Here is a 17,218-nt window from a genome sequence, read left to right as displayed (position 1 = left end):
AGAACGTTCTTGGGCCCGGGGTGTGAGGCCGATTTGCCAGTAGCCTGCCGTCAGGTCGAAAATACTGAGGTAGCGGGCAGCTCCCATGCGGTCGATTAGTTCATCTGCCCGGGGGATGGGATGTGCGTCTGTTCTGGTGACCGCATTCAAGCCCCGGTAGTCGACGCAGAACCGGAGTTCCGGTGTGGTGCCCGGGGCGGCCGCTTTGGGGACCAGTACTACAGGACTGGCCCAGGGGCTGTCTGAGGGCTCGATGACCCCGAGCGTGAGCATTTTTGCTACCTCTTCCTGGATGCAGGCCCGTACCCGATCTGGCACGCGGTAGGCCCGGTGGCGGATAGGGGGGCTGTCCCCCGTGTCCACATCGTGCACACACCAGGAAGTGACACCTGGGGCGAGGGAGAACAGGCTGGCGAACTGTGACAGGAGGACTCGACACTCCTGGCGTTGCTCTCGGGTGAGGGCCTCCGAGAGTCGGACTCCATCCACGGAGCCGTCTTTCTCCCGAGTCCGTAGGAGGTCAGGGAGGGGCTCGGAGTCCTCTTCAGCCCCATTGTCTGTGGCCATCAGGAGGCTGAGTTCTGAACGCACAAAGTGGGGTTTCAGTCTGTTAGCTTGGAGGACCCGGAGGGGGTTCCGGGAAGATTCCATGTCGATGAGATAGGTGGCAGGACCCTTGCGCTCGACTACTTTGAAGGGCCCTGTCCACTTGTCTTGCAGGGCGCAGGGTTCGGTGGGGGACATCACCCATACCTGTTGCCCAGGTTCAAATTCGATGGAGGAGGCATTCCGGTCATACCACTTTTTCATGTCCTCTTGACTGGCCTCTAGGTTGGCTTTTGCCAGCTCTCTGAACCGCCGGGTCTGGTTGCGGAGGGTTAGGAGGTACCGGAAGACATCTGGTGGGTTCTTTAGAGGGGGCATCTCCCAGCCTTCCTTGACTAGGCTGAGCGGCCCCCGCACTGGGTGTCCATATAGCAGTTCAAACGGGCTGAAGCCCCGGGACTTCTGGGGAACCTCTCGATATGCGAAGAGGAGGCACGGCAGCAGCACGTCCCACTGGCGACGGAGGGGCTCTTCCAACCCCCCGATCATCCCTTTGAGCGTGCGGTTGAACCGCTCAACAAGTCCGTTTCCTTGAGGGTGATAGGGGGTCGTGAATCGGTAGGTAACCCCGCACTGTTGCCAGAGGTACTTCATATATTTAGAAATAAAGTTCGTGCCTCTGTCGCTGACGACTTCTCGGGGGAAGCCCACACGGGAGAAGATCCCCATTAGAGCCCGGCCGACTACCGGGGCTGTCACAGTTCGCAGGGGAACAGCCTCGGGGTAGCGGGTGGCGTGGTCCACTAGCACCAGGATGAATCGATGGCCTTGTTTTGTGCGCGGGTCCAGAGGCCCCACGATGTCTATCCCGACCCTCTCGAACGGGGTGGTGACCACGGGAAAAGGTTGCAGGGGGGCTTTTAGTTTGCGGCCGCTCTTTCCACTGGCTTGGCACGTGGGGCAAGATCGGCAATGCTGGTGTACATCGTTCCTCATCTTGGGCCAGAAGAAGTGGGTCACCAGACGACTGTAGGTTTTATCTTGACCCAGGTGTCCCGCCAGGGGGACATCGTGGGCCAGGTTTAGCAGAAAGTCTCTAAAACGGAGGGGCACCACTAGTACTCGGCTTGCCCCTAGCTCCGCGATTCTTTGCTCACTGTAAAGCAGATCATTGTCCCAGTAGACCCAGTGAGTTCCGGAGGTATCCCCTGCGCTTTGGGCGAGCGCTTGCTGGCGGAGTCCCTCGAGGGAGGGACAGGTCTTCTGTTCTTGGCGAAATTGTTCTTGCGTGGGCCCCCCCTCTTGAGGCCACTGGTCGAGGTTAGCGAGGTCTGGAGGTTGAGCTGGTTCTGGGGGGGCGTCACGGTCAGTTGTTTCGGCTGGGGCGACCGGAGGCGGTGGCGCCGGCCATTCGGGTTCCTCTGGGCGGGGGCTGGCACGGGCGGCCATGGACCGGGTGGTGACGCACGCCCAGTCCGGGACGCCTAACATCCCCAGGTGTTCTCTTCGTTCTACGGCTGCCCACTGAGAGCTTTCAAGGTCATTCCCCAGGAGGCAGTCTACGGGGGCATCGTCTCGGACCGTTACCTTCAACATGCCGGAGACCCCTCCCCATTCGAAGGGGATGCAGGCCATCCGACACAGACTTTCCGAGTTATCGGCTGAACGTACAGGGCAGAGAATGTTTGGTAGATATTGTTCTGGGGTCACCAGGTGACAGCGGACGGCTGTTACACTGGCCCCGGTGTCACGAAGGGCTTCGGCCCGGCGTCCCTTGATGCTCACCCATTGGCTGTACTTCTGGGTGTTAGCGGGTAGGGGGACCCGCGGGACCATGTCTCTCCCCCCTAAGCAGGCCAGAGTCATGGCGGCTGGCTCCCATTCTTGGTGTTCCTGTTCATATTCCTCTTGTTCCTCTGAGATCTGTTCCTCCCCCAGAGCAGCAGCGGCTACTTGGCGGGGTCTTGGGCTCTGGTACTGGGGGCAGCTTGGGTCGTTTGCATAGTGGCTGACTCGTTGGCATCGATGGCACGTCACATTGGCTCGGTATCCCGGTCGCGCCGGGGTGCTGCCCCGGTTGGCCGGGGGGGTGGTGCTGGTAGCGGGGGCGGCCGGAGCGTTGTCTCTTCCGCGTCCTTGGCCTCCTCCTCCTCCTCGGGGACGGTGCTGACCATTGTTGTTCCGGTTCTGTTCGTAGGACCCATTCCGGCCCACTCTGGTGATTTCCCACCGGTCAGCTTCGGCTGCGAGCTGCCGGGGATCCGTTAACTTGCTGTCGAGGAGGTGCTGGCGGAGTTCAATGAAGCAATTGTTCGACAGATGCTCCCATACCATAAGATTGAACAGTTGTTCGTAGGTTGTGACCTTGCTTCCTTTGATCCAGCCCTCGAAGGCTCGGCTAAAGTAGTTTACATAGTCCACCCAAGTTGTACCCGGGATGCGGGTGCAGTCTCGGAACCTCTGACGGTACATCTCGGGTGTGAGGCCATAGCGGGTGAGGAGTGCAGCTTTCATATGGTCATAGGAGGTCATCTGGTGGTCCGGGAGTTGCAGCAGGGCGTCGCGGCCCTCATTGAGGAATCTCCCCCATAGACCGGCTCCCCAATCGCTTCTATCGATCCGGTGTGCAGTCATAGCGATTTCATAGGCCTTAAACCATTGCTGGATGTCGTCCTCTCGGAAGTATTCTCGAACGACATCCTTGGGGATGTGTACCTTTTTCTCTGTTGCCCCTGGGGTGTGGGGTTGCTCGGACACCCCTACTTCTTTATTCTGCTTGCGTAGGTCGATCTCAGCTAGTTTCCGCTCATGTTCATATGCCAGTTTCTTTTCCTCGAGCTCCCTTTGTCTCTGCTTCTCCTCTCTTTCTTCTCGGAGACGCAGGTGCTCTAAGTTGATTTTTTGTTCGGCCAACTTAAGTTCAACGTCCATTATGAGCCGGGCCATTTCCAGCTCGTGTAGTCGGGTTTTTTCTCGTTCCTGGATCTCGTCTTGCGAGAGACCCGTTCTTCGCTCTTCAGGGGCCGTGGTGGTTTTTGCTGCGATGCTTTGATCGGGGGTTCCGGCAGCCCCGGTTTCTGCCCAAGATTCTAGGGCATGCTTAAAATCGTCTTTGGTACTTAGTCCGGTGGTAGCGATACCTAGTTCAATGCAGAACTGCTTTAGTTCACGATGGCTGTACTCGTCCAATTTCTCCATCTGGAATTTCTCGGTTGATCCGCTTTCTTTAGTTGTCATCGTGATTCGCCGTGGGGTGAGCTACTCTCTGTACGGTTATGCGGTGATTCGGATCGCGCCGCTGGCCACCAATGTTAGACGGACCGGGAGGGTCGGCCGAGGATAAGGGGAGAGGTCTCCGGGGAGAGCCGTCTCCAGCGATCGTACAGACAAGTAACTTCCCCCCCACAGACGGACACCACACAAGGTTAAAGTTCAACGAGACTTTATAGGCAATTCTTTAAGTTTACGATGGAATGGTACAAGGAGGTCTGGACTCAGGGGTCCCCTCGATTCTAGTCTCTGGTTTGGGAAAAGGGTAGCGGGACAGTCTTGTTACCAAAAAGATGGAAATAGCTCTCAATCCTCGAGCTCGGCGTTCTAGATGATCGGGCCGCGGCGGAGCCAGCAGGTCCCGAGATGGACGAAGGAAACGACGGTCCGCGGCGGAGCCAGCAGGTCCCGATGAAGATGATGGTTACAAACGGTCCGCGGCCACGCCAGCAGGTCCCGACGACGATGAAGGATGTGAAGGTTACGAAGGTTGCGGCAGCGCCAGCAGGCAAGACGATGGTGCACGAGACAGAGCTACGGCAGCGCCAGTAGTCCGTCAAGGATGAGTTCTTCTTTGCGTCTCTCGACTCCAAGATACAACTGCCTTCCTGCTCTGGAGCTGCCCCAGTTATAGGGCTGGTGTTCTTTGATGTCCGGACCCTCGCACTTGGAGGTCGGGAGGTCCGGGATGAGGGAGTCCAGACACCCAGCAGGGGGGTGGAGCCAGCGCCCGGGGAGGCGATGGGCGAGCGGCACTTGGCGGGGGAGAGCCATCGACACCTCTTTCTCCCATTGACTTGCCAAGTAGCCCGCTCACCTCCTGGGTGGATGGTGGTGCCGGGATGTCTGAGGCCTGGCCAGGCCCAGGGTTGAGGTCGATCGGGGGCCAGGCGGCCTCGTGGTGGAGTGTCCAAGATGGCGCCCAGGATGGGCGCGCAGGCCGGCAGTGGATCGGGCCCACGAGGTCGACATGTTCGAGGGTAGGGGTCCCTGAGGGGACGGAGGACGTGTAATGGTGGTGTGTGGTACCTGCGTGACCGGGCTCGGGCCTGGTCGGGCCGGGGGAGAGCGGCCCTTCATGTGGCCTGTCCAACATCCCCCAATATGTGTGTCCAATAGGTGTGGATAATAGGACAGTCCCAGATAACATGGTAGAAGGCCCCATGCGGTTGTCCACATCTAAGACACCAGGAGTCACTAGCTCGACCCATGTGATGCAATCTGGCCCTATCGTAATATACCCTATGCAGTATCTTATACTGTATGAGCCGTAGTCTGGATTTAATCACAACTTCTCTGTGGTGCATCAAGGCTGTCTCCCAGTCTATTATGTCCATCTCGCCCAAGTCCTGTTCCCATGTTGCTCTGTTTTCCTAATCTGTCCGGCATGTTATTATTCAGAGTCTTGTACGTTAGTGACACTAGTTTACTGGGTACCCGTTCTTGCAACAGACGGCCCTCCATTTGGGCATGTTCTGGCACTGCAGAGGTGAACGCCGTCTCAGCCCTCCAGACTTGTTTATCATAGTGGACCCCAGGGCACCCACCCAAGTGATGGTAATGGAAAGTCTATCTCTAGAGAAAATACTAGATGAGGCAAAGGATGTTTTCAGGGACGAATTGGGTTGCCTAAAAGGTTACGTGCACAAAATAATACTTAAATCAGATGTCCTTCCAATTCAACACAAAGTGCGTATGATACCCCTTATAGCTAGAGCGGCTGTGAAAGAAATGGTAACTTCAGGTGTCATTGAACCAGTGGAGAGCTCCATGTGGGTTCCTCCGGTTGTGATTACAGTAAAATCGGATGGCAAATTTAGGTTTTGCATTGACCTTAGGTCACTAAATCAGAATGTGGTAGTAGATACCTACTCGTTACTAAACATTAATGAGTTGATTTTGGCTTTGAGTGGTGGCAAATTATTCTCCAAACTTGATTTCAAGAACGCGTGCCATCAAATCAAGCTCCATGAAGAATCCAAACCACTCATAGCCTTCATCACTATGGATGGCATTTTCCAATTCACAAGAATGCTCTTTGGTCTTTGCTTCGCTGCTAGCATTTTTCAACGTATGATGAGCGTACTGTTTAAAGATGTTAATAATATTGTGTACTTTCAGGATGACATCCTTATTTTTGGTGACACCATTGAGCAACATAACCATGCCCTCAGTCAAGCACTACTTAAAATCAAGGTATCAGGGTTAACCCTCAGGCGTGAGAAATACAAGTTCCTTGTCAACAAGGTTGATTATCTTGGGTATGAGATATCAGCAGCAGGCGTAAGACCCAAGCAAATTCTCTTAGATGCCATCCGCATAGCTCCCATACCTTCAGAGAAGGACAAATTGAGATTGTTCCTAGGTCTTGTTGAATATTACTCAAAATTTGTCAAGGACTACTCCGTGAAGACAGCAAACTTGAGGTCTCTCGTGAAGAAAGGTATCACCTGTTTGTTGGGTCCCCAACAGCAATCAAGCTTTGACAACATAAAAAAGGACATTTGTGAGGCAGGCATCCTCACCCCTTTTGACACCAGACTCAAATCCGTTCTAACTGTGGATACGAGCGCTACCGGTCTAGGTGCTGTCTTATCTCAGATTCGGGATGGTCATGAAAGAACTGTAGCATTCGCATCCAGAACTCACACCAATTCAGAGAGAAACTATCTGTAATAGAAAGGGAAACATTAACTGTTGCCTGGGGCTGTGAAAATTTTAGGAGCTATCTGTGGGGCTCTAAGTTCACATTGAAATCTGACGACAAATCCCTGATCAAGGTACTATTACCAGGTGGGACCACCAAATGTTCAGCAAGACTAATCAGGCTGGCCTTCCGCCTACAGGATTACTGCTACAATGTTGAATATATCCAAGGTTGGAGAAACATCCAAGCGGATTGTTTATCCCGACTTTCTCTTGATTGGGAAATTGTTGACAAGTCATCTATTTTTAAGAAGGAAGGGGAAGGTGCTGTAGCTTCAATCCAAGATGTATTGTGTGTATCTGAAGCACAAGCCATAACTGAAGCTGAATGGATAAAAGAAATGTCTTCAGACAATTCCATGTATGAGCTCAAACGTCTAATTGTACTCATTGGCACAAGAAAAAGTTCAGTTTCTCCACCTATCAGACCCTTTCTCAAAATTTTAGATGAATTGTCTGTTTGTTGTGACTTAGTGATTATGAGAGGTGAGTTATTTGTGCCTCCTTTAGCATTGAGAAGCAATCTTATTAGATTAGCCCATGAGGGACATTTAGGCCAGACCAGAACCAAAAAGCGGTTGAGAGCAAACTGGTGGTGGCCTTGAATGGACTCAGATGTCAATGCATGGGTGGAGAAATGCGAAGTCTGTAAAGAAAGTGACAAATGGCTCAGAGTGGGTGTGAAGGCCTCCTTGGGGCATATAACAGATCCAGGTCAACCATGGCACACCATTTGTCTGGACTTTATAGGTCCCATGAATGATCTCAGGAGCGACTGTCGCTTTGCTTTGGTAGTGGTAGATGTTACTACTAAATGGTTGATAGTCAAGTTCTTGAAAGTCATCACCTACTGCAACTACTGTGCATACTCTGAAGGAAATTTGTATAGAGGAGGGCATACCCTTGGTTCTTATCACCGACAAGGGTACCCAGTTAACATCTGCGGAGATGCGCTCCTTCCTATGTTTCTTTGGCTTAAACATATTTGCATATATAACCCGCAGGGCAATGGAATGGTTGAGAGGGCAAATCGCCTTGTCATAGGCACTATACAAATGGCAATGTCCTGTGGGAGTGAGGTTGACCTGTTGGTGTCTAAAATGCTTTGGGCTTAGCGCTCAAGCTTACATAGTGTTACCGGCAAGTCACCATTTGAAATGATACGAGGCAGATTACCCAAGACCAAACTTGTCCCTACTTAGATCGAAGACCTGATATCCAAAAACACCTCTTTTAAAACCCCTCATCAAGATGTGAGAGTGGGAAAGAAGTTAAGTAAATGCATTTGCTCTGGTGATTGGGTGAAAGTGTGCAGTGGGAGACCTGGTGTGCGTTTATCCAAATTTTTAGGACCTTTAAAGGGTAATGCGTGCCCTACCTCATGGTGTAATTCTTGACAATGGCGATAAAAGGAACTATAGACGCATAGCTCTATATCAGAAGGGTGATTCCAGCTGCAGTGTTATTCTAAATTCTCATGATCTATCTCCCTGCAATGTTTTTCTATCCATGTCTGACAATGACTTGACAGGTCCCTCTCACTCAAGACTCAGCACTCGCAGGGTTTCGCAAGGAAGTAGTGATGCCCCCACTCCCTCTGAAGCTGAACACACTGTCCCTGTTGGAGTGGAAATTGTTGCATCCCAGTTCTGTATTTCCTCGTGTCCTTGTGCGTGACGACAACCAGTCACCTCTCCTGCGCGAGAGCACCCATGCACAAACCGAAACGTTATGAAGACTTTGTGTTTGACTAATGATTCATAGTTAGATCCACATGAATGCTGTTCACCACACAATGTAGATTTAGTAAAAACCCTTTAGAGAGGAAGATGTGTTGCATCCCAGTTCTGTATTTCCTCGTGCACTTGTGCGTGACGACAACAAGTCACCTCTCCTGCGCGAGAGCACCCATTGTCACCCCACCCCTCCCATTGGTTCCCCAACATTCCACCTAGCTCCTTATCTCACCCCAACTGCCCAACTGTCATTATACTGATTACTTGCCTTACCCGCGCACCGCTCCAGGTGTGGGGCTGTTATGAAATAAACTTCCTCTGATTTCAACTTCAGCATTAGAATATTCATTTACTACAGAAATGAGGCCTATTAGAGGTCGACACCATCCGGTTTATCCTCATGATTACATTTGTGATTAATCTTCATTGTGTCTACTACAATGCAATGTGTTTTCTGTTTCATTAGGTCTCGTAGAGAGATCTTTTCCTATCCACCCACTTTTTTATGATACGGATTCTCAACAGTTCACGAGAATCACGTGACCACAAGCCTCTCGTGAACGAGCTCGCATTCCATCATCAAAGGCAGCCCAGCCAGCCCAGACTCCCTCACACAGCTTCTCCCAGCCATATAGTCGGTCGAGTTGCCCACCCCCTCCCTCTCCAGCGCCTGCCTTCCGTGACTCGCATTAGATCATCAGAGGCAGCCCAGCCCAGCAGGCAGCCCACCCCCTCCCTCTCCATATGGGCAGCCCACCCCCTCCCTCTCCAGCGCCTGCCTTCTCTGTCGCATCGCCTCACTGGCCCGTTTGTTACTTGTTAACAAAGGTGCGAATTTAGGCCTATCTACGTACTTGCTCCAAATGAAGTGGTTTATTGGGCCGCTTTTATTTCCAATTTACTTCAAACATATGCGTGAATATTGCTGTAGACAACGAGTAAGACCAGGTCCTGAAAAATGACATCCATGCGCAGGTTTGTTACATACAGAGAAAAACAATGAATCTTTTTAGAACTGATCTTATGAATATAACAAAGATGCAGTGGCCTCACTTCTCCTTCTTCCACTGTTAACACAGGACTCATCATAAAGCTTTTCCAGTTTATAGCTGCAGATTTAAGCAACAATCCAAACAAGAAACTGAATATATGTGACAACACTTTGCCTTCCGTCAGCAGAAACATTAATTATCCAGTGCTCAAAGGCTTCTGCTCCCCCTCACTCGCTGGCCACGTCAAACGCAAGAGCTTTAAAGGGGCTTGCTTGAAGGCAATCTGCTTCCCCGCCCCCCTGGTGTTTCTGGCTTTTCTCGCTCGCTAATCAGTTTTTTTCCCCCCCACCCTTCCTTTGATGTTCGCCGCGCGTGGCCTCTGCCTGTCGCCTAACACGGTTCTTGGTGCTACCACCTCTCACAAAGCTGCATTTACAATTCTTGTTTAAAATAGGAATTGAGCTCCATCTACATTACCACTTACACCATTTAAACAGTCCTGAAATATGTATCACCAGTGCATATCTTTAAAAAAAAACAGGCGCTTGCTGAACAAAAGTTTCCACCCCAGGCGATTTTTAGTCACTACTCTGGGTGGAACCGTTTATTTGTGATTGATCTCCAAAGCGCCACATGTTGCGTGCAGAGTGCTTCAGGGTGCTGATATCGAAAAATCTGGGTTACAATTTCAATAACTTTATGAAGGCACAATAAGTTATTTATTTTGCTTTTTACATAGACATGGCGGATCTACAATGAGACCACGTCTGCTCCAAGTATGTTATTTCTGGCCCCTCACAATAATTCATTCTGATCCTATGTATTGTCCAATTCCTTCCATTTTAAGCTGCTTTTTTTATTTCTCTCACTTCTTCTTGTGAGTGAAGGTTTTAGGTAGTGCACATATTGGAGGCTTACCCTTATTTGGCACTTAAGAGTGAATTTTGTCATTGATGCCTGCCAAGAACTTGAAACTGATGTCTGTCTCCCGAGTGCTATAGCATACTTCACAATGCCCTTCTCTGAAGGGAAAGCGATCCTTTCGTCTGTGTTCTGTATTTATTCGCTTCACCCTCTCACTTATCTGTTCGGAATGTACTCTCCACTTCCTGGTTCCTCCTCATTAATGAGTCACCTCTGTGGTCCATGTTCCCCGTGGAGGCACATCTTAAAGCATTTAGGACAAAGACCGTCGGTCTGCAAGCTCCCGTGGAGCCTGTGTTTACTTTCCGCTGTTCTCGGCAGGAGAGGAAATTACTAAGCAATGCTACCTTTATCGGCGGCTTTCTTTTCTTTCTTCGTGTTTGAGCCATGAAACGCACACTCAGCCTCATCGCAGACCCTGCAACTGCTTCTATGCGCTTCTCAGTCAGTGATCAGTCAGTGCTTTAAATGGACAGGCACTATCAGTTACCCAAAACCTGCACTTTTTTAATTTGGAAGGAATAGTACTGGCACTTCTTAGCACTGCTTCGAGGCTTTTAATGGGAGTGTACTGTCTCTTCTGAGCAGCAAACAGGTACTCTGGGAGAAGGAGCCTAAACAGTTTACTTCAATCATATGCGTGAATATTGCTGCAGAAAACGAGTAAGACCAGGTCCTGAAAAATGACATCCATGCGCAGGTTTGTTACATACAGAGAAAAACAATGAATCTTTTTAGAACTGATCTTATGAATATAACAAAGATGCAGTGGCCTCACTTCTCCTTCTTCCACTGTTAACACAGGACTCCTCATAAAGCTTTTCCAATTGATAGCTACAGATACAAGAAACAATCCAAACAAGAAACAGAATATATTTAACAACACTTTGCCTTCTGTCAGCAGAAACATTAATTATCCAGTGCGGTTCTCCATGTCTAAGTAACTCACCGTATCCGCACAAAGCTGAGGTCCTACGAGCAATGGGCATTAACTGCCATCGCACTACCTCACTCTCTCTATCTACCTCACTAACTCTCTCTCTCTCACTACCTCATACTCTCACTCTCCCTCACTACCACTCTCTCTCTCTCTCTCACTACCTCACTCTCTCTCTATCTCGTTCAGCCTACCTCACTCTCTCTATCTCACTACCTCACTCTCTCTCAATCTCACTACCTCACTACATCACTACCTCACTCTCTCTCTCTATCTCACTACCTCACAACCTCAATACCACACTCTCTCTATCTCACTTCCTCATTACCTCACTATCTCTCTATCTCACTACCTCACACTCTCTCTATCTCACTACCTCACACTCTCTCTATCTCACTACCTCACTCTCTCTCACTACCTCACTCTCTCTCGATCTCACTACTTCACTCTCTCTCTATCTCACTACCTCACTCTCTCTCTATCTCACTACCTCACTCTCTCTCTATCTCACTACCTCACTCTTTCTTGATCGATCACTCAGCACCACCCCAGCATCACTCAGCACCACCCAAGCATCACTCAGCACCACCCCAGCATCACTCAGCACCACCCCAGCATCACTCAGCACCACCTCAGCATCACTCAGCATCACCATAGCACCACACTGCACCACCACAGCATCACTCAGTGCCACCCCAGCATCAATCTGCGCAACCATTCAACAACAACTGGTTAAAATATGTTCTCTCAATGTTTCAAGCTTTATTACAAATGTCACAAAAAGATGTTAATATTTCACTTCTGTTCTTGAATTTTCGTCACAATAAAATACACTGAACATAATCTTCACAAAAGTTATTTACAAAAGTTTAAGCTATTGCCATTATAAATTACAATCACTTTTATTTAAGTATTAATTATTTAAAAAAATTAAAAGCCATTGTAATTTGTAATATCAATACATCTAAGTCACGTAAATATAAAACATGTTGCATTACAAATGCTATAGGTGTCACATTTGCGAAAGTTATAACTTTTGGCATTGTAAATGACAAAGCTTTTAATTTAGCTATTTTCAAAACCAACACATAAATAATAAAATTGTCATTTACAAGACCAATAGCTCAAACGTTCCTAATACGAGACCTGTTGCATTGCAAATGCTTGTTTTTACTGTAGTGATTAAGATGCAATATGTTTCTCCCATGTACAGTTTTTTTGATTACTTTATGTTTGACCTAGCCATGCAATGTTTTGTTCTCTGTGCTAACTCCATTCTTGTCTTAAGCCTTCTCTCTCTCTTCCTTTTCCTTCCTTCCTTCTTTTTCACCCTTTTACGGAAAGGGGATGTGTTGTGATGTGCTTTGGTGTCATGCGTGGAGTTTGGAGCACTGTGTGTTGTGATGTGCTTTGGTGTCATGCGTGCAGTTTGGAGCACTGTGTCTAAAGTGCGTTCCATGTTCCACTTACGAGTCCGGGGCCTCAGAGTGGGCAGTTGACAAATAGCTGGCCAGGGATGAGCTGCTCAACCTCCGCAGGCTACAACTACATAATAAAGTTTACTTACTTTAAAACGTTGTTTCCTGAGTGGTACATCTAGAGCTTCCTATAGAATGTTACACTAAGTTCCTTCTGTGGCATAGTCATTGCGGGTACCCAAGCTGGGGAAGACGTTATATGACCAAACCGTGTGAAAAATCTTATTCAGGTGCGGAGCAGCGTGGACAGTCGGTCGCTGTGCATTCATTGGCCCTTATGAGACACACGGGGTGGTGCGCAAGTAATTTAAGTTGGACCATTCTGAGGAGTGACAGGATGGCTATATAGGAAGCCAATGCGGGCACCCCTACAGCTCCAGTCTACCTCTTTTAGGGTTCCCACACAGGATTACATCATATTGTAAGAGATAAACGTCTTCCAATGCGTCGTTTACGAGAAAAAACAATCTCTGTTCTGTTTCATTAGAATCAATTCAATCCGTACTATGCTCAGGCGCATTAATGCGGCCGCAGCGTTCCTTCTATCCTCTGAGCCACCGGCAACGGCGCTCATCCTTTCCCTGTAACTCTATGGCTGTTCTTTTTCCTTAGCCTTCGGCCCTTTTCCCTGGTGCTGCTCTACCCCATTCCCTCAACACTCTATGGTTCTGGACAGAGCGTTCCTTTCAGAGCTGCTGGTGACCGGAGACAGCGCTCCCCACCCCTGTCAATCAACGCGTGACGTCTGTGCGACGCTCTGTCTGCTTCCGGTCTGGGGCCGGTGGCGGGCGGGGCTACAGCTTCCCGGCTAGTGGTGCTGCTGGTGCACGGCTTTGGAGTGGTTGTGGGACAGTGAACCTGGGACAAGGAATTCTGGACTAGGACACAGGACTAGGAGTAGGGTCCAGGAGTCGCCGATGGATCCGCCGGGCCCCTTGACAAGGCTTATCTGTGGGAACGTCAGAAGAACCTAAAGGAAGGCGGACCCCTCCCTACCTTCCCCGGGCCAGGCACCATGGCGGCCCCCGTGCGGCTGCGGAGGCTTGAGCAGCTGCTGCTGGATGGGCCGCGGGGGAGCGAAAACTGCCTGAGCGTGGAGACCCTGCTTGACATCCTGCTATGCCTATATAGCGAGTGCAGCGGCAGCTCCGCCCTGCGTAGGGACAAGTATGTCAGCGAGTTCCTCGAATGGGGTAAGTAAATATGGTCGAGCGTCTCATACATCATCAGCAATAACCCAGTCCAGAAGCCCTTCTTGTACCGAACCGAACATGTACTCTGCTGAGCTTTGCTGTAGTTCCTTTATGTACAAGTTCCGGGTACATGCCCCCTTCTGTGAAGGGATGATTGCTTCCTAGCCAAGTTAGCTCATTAAAAACCCCAAATGCATGCAGCGTCTTGAGGACCAGCACTGTTCATGATGGCAAAACACCTGATTGGGTTCACCATTATTGTGGAACGGAAATCACTGCCTCTCCTCTGTAAATTAAAGGGCCATGGTGCCCTTCATGGATCCATAGCAGCGTCCCCTTGACCACTCCCCCCTCCTCACCCTAGAACGCATAAGCAGGGGATCGGTGATAGCACAGACCCCCAATGTCCTTCCAACGCTGTGAGTTATGGCATAAGCATCGCACCACGCTCCTATGAGTAAATAATGCTTCGTTCCAGTGAAATGACAATGGTAGAGAAATAGTAAACTACTGCTGCAGAAACAAGTTCACTAACTTCCATTTTCTGATGCAGCACCTCCTCAAGAGCATGGCCCACAGTTACTCTCAGCACTTGTATTACTTTGTGTGCCTTTCTGGGCAATAGAAGGTCCATCAACATCCTTGCCCGTACATCTAGGTGTATACACAGGCAGCACATTCCTTCTCACCACATCTGCACATAAGCGACAAAGCATATGGCCAACTCCACAGGCCATTGGCAACATAATACCAACTCCACAAACCGGCACATGGGTGCTACTGCAAACTGAGACTGCTTTAAAAGGCACTCCCTACAGCAATCAGTGGAACTGTATCAAATACCAGGTACTGTGCGCTTTTAATAGAAATGTCAATTTGAAAGAGTTGCTAGGGGACAATTTACAAATATTGACCACATTGAGTTATTCGACTGGCCTCCTTGCCAGAAGCTTTAAATGTTGACGAGTTCGGTATTATATACTCTCAGTAGTTATCTTTCACCATTGCACAAGTGTCTAAAGCAGCTCCGTTTTTAGAGAATAAACAGTATCTATCTTTCTAGCCTAATTCCCCAAAACTGACACCTAACACCATAGTTCGTACGTTATTAACTTCAGGTACACAACACTCATTCGAGAACCATATATGTGACTTATTGTACATTCAACAACACTCTGTACCCAACAATAACAAAACACACCATTATTCCAGTCTTTAACAAAAAATATGCACACTCAAACACAACAAACGCAAAGAAATGATGGACGGAGTGCTGAAACTTTTCAGACACTCCTCTCCAGTCACTATTAGAGCTGGGTTGAATACATTATTGTTCTTTAGCTTACTTTGTCAACCCAGTTCAGACTCAGTCATATGCAAATCAGCCTTGACACTGTTCCCCATGGGAACAGTTTAGCCCGAACTGCCAAGCCAGGTCTTCTCTGGACCAGAAACAAGCATCCTGTGACCGGTTTCGGGGTAACACTCCTCATCAGCCAGGCTAGCTTGAATCCAGTGGCAAAGTGAGCAATGTGACCCACATCTCGGCATACCCTGCCAACTTAGGTTGAGCAAAGCAAACCCACTTAAACACTGCACTCTATATGGTACTGTGTTACCATCATGAGCTATATGGTTGTTAAAGGTTGGCTAAATCAACTGCATTATCATTCTATACAACAAGACAAAGCGTAGAACTACTCAGACAAAACTAGCAGAAACATAAAACAACATCATTACCACAAGACACCAACCTGGTTTGTATTACATTGCACTGAGGAATACAAAAAGGCAATGGGTGAATCTAGAATTGGTTATGAAGGATTTCGATATCTCCTTTTATAGATTAACTGGTATATAAACTGCTGCTGTTATATAGTTATGATTTGTTTTATAATGAACTCTTAGCTTAAATGAAGTGCTTTTATTGAAATGTTATAATGACAACTGCTTATGTATTTAATCTTATTTACTGTGGTAAAAACCAAGAATGCAATTTTAACATGCTTATGGTGTAATAATTGTGTGTATATTTTTCTATGAATCTCATTGGAGATCCAAATCTTAATAAATCAATTGAATTGAGCGATGGGGGAATCCTGGAATTGATCTGTTACTTGTAATTAGTCTGGGCCATATTCCAGCCCATTGTGTTTTTTTTTTTTTTTTTTTTTTTTTAACTCACTGGGCCACTCGATCCACTTGCATGCAAATCATGCTTAGTTCTGATCCAATAAAAACAGTCCAGCCCGAACTATCAGGGCGCCCCCCCCCTCTGAACTCTAGATAAGTAGGACCAAGACTGATTTGCATGTTAACGATTTTGTGTGGAGTAGCAAGGTGAGAAAAACAATAAGCGTCTGGAATACGGCCCAGGCGAGTGGCTGAGATTAAATTCCACTCATAACCTTTTGCTTTTCCTCATACGTAGAAGGCAGAACGCTGTAGCTTAGTAAAGGGCAACAAACCCTGTTCCAGAAAAGTAGGCAAATTCCCATAAACAAAAATCTTCCTAGATCTAACTCCCTTTACTTTCTCATTAATACACACATGTCAATGTATGTGTGTATTTTTTAGTATTTCTAAATGGCAAATCTAGCTGGCTAGCATTTAGAGCGCTGTGCAGTGTGTATGTTACTTTGGGGATACATTAGGGGACGGACAGAGACAGGAGGGAGAGCTAGTGGATTCTGAAATGAAAATAAACACTGAACACATTCTCTACAAGCCACACAACACTTCTAAAGAAAGGGCCTCAGATCACAAGACCCTGCTGTACCATAACAGTTGCTCTATTCATTATACAAGTGACAATAACATACCATTGGTAGGGGTAGGAGAACACTACAGCATATAGTCAATACATAAGCAAGCCTTTTATATATATGTGTATGTGTGTGTGTGTGTATATATGTGTGTGTATGTGTATATATATATATTTATATATATATATATATATGTGATTTTATTGTAAAGTCTATGCTATTTATGCTACTTATGATTTTAAGTAATCACATATACATCTTTGATATATTACATGTTGTGGTACAGTAGAAAGGAGAGAGCTGTATTCATATTTGCATAGGTTAGACCAATGAGAAAGAGTTGGGTATGCTGGGTTGCAGCTCTCTGCCTTAGCATTTGGGTACAAGGCTGCCTTAAATTCTGTTAAGGTATTTTCCCTGCCCTATCCAAACTACCCGTGGTTCCCTGGTTGAGCCGGAAATAACTTTTAGGTTACCTGCCACGTTTTCATTTTTTTCTTCCAAGAGACCTGTCAGCCTACTTCTATGACAAGATCATAAGGCGACACCTAACACCCCCTCTGATATTAGAACCTGCTCGTTACTCCCCGGTCCAAATGAATTGTTAGAGGGAATTGGCATGTTGTACGTGACTAGAAACCATCGAAGAGTCTCAAGCCCCATGCCAGATG

General features: G+C 48.2%; 1 protein-coding gene across 1 annotated transcript in view; it reads left to right on the top strand.

Annotated features, from left to right (window-relative positions):
* Positions 1-12,756: 12,756 nt before the first annotated feature.
* The window catches only part of CDC42BPB (CDC42 binding protein kinase beta), a 900,025-nt gene continuing 895,563 nt past the window's right edge, over positions 12,757-17,218 (top strand). The window contains exon 1 of the mRNA XM_086937841.1: positions 12,757-13,782. Coding sequence (XP_086793967.1) covers positions 13,605-13,782 — 178 coding nt within the window. The 5' untranslated portion in view covers positions 12,757-13,604. The remainder of the gene's footprint in view (positions 13,783-17,218) is intronic.

The sequence above is a fragment of the Lissotriton vulgaris genome, chromosome 9 (assembly GCF_964263255.1).
Source record: "Lissotriton vulgaris chromosome 9, aLisVul1.2, whole genome shotgun sequence".
NCBI classification, from domain to species: domain Eukaryota; kingdom Metazoa; phylum Chordata; class Amphibia; order Caudata; family Salamandridae; genus Lissotriton; species Lissotriton vulgaris.
The sequence above is the reverse complement of the archived record's forward strand: the minus strand, read 5'-3'. Positions and strand labels throughout refer to the sequence as shown.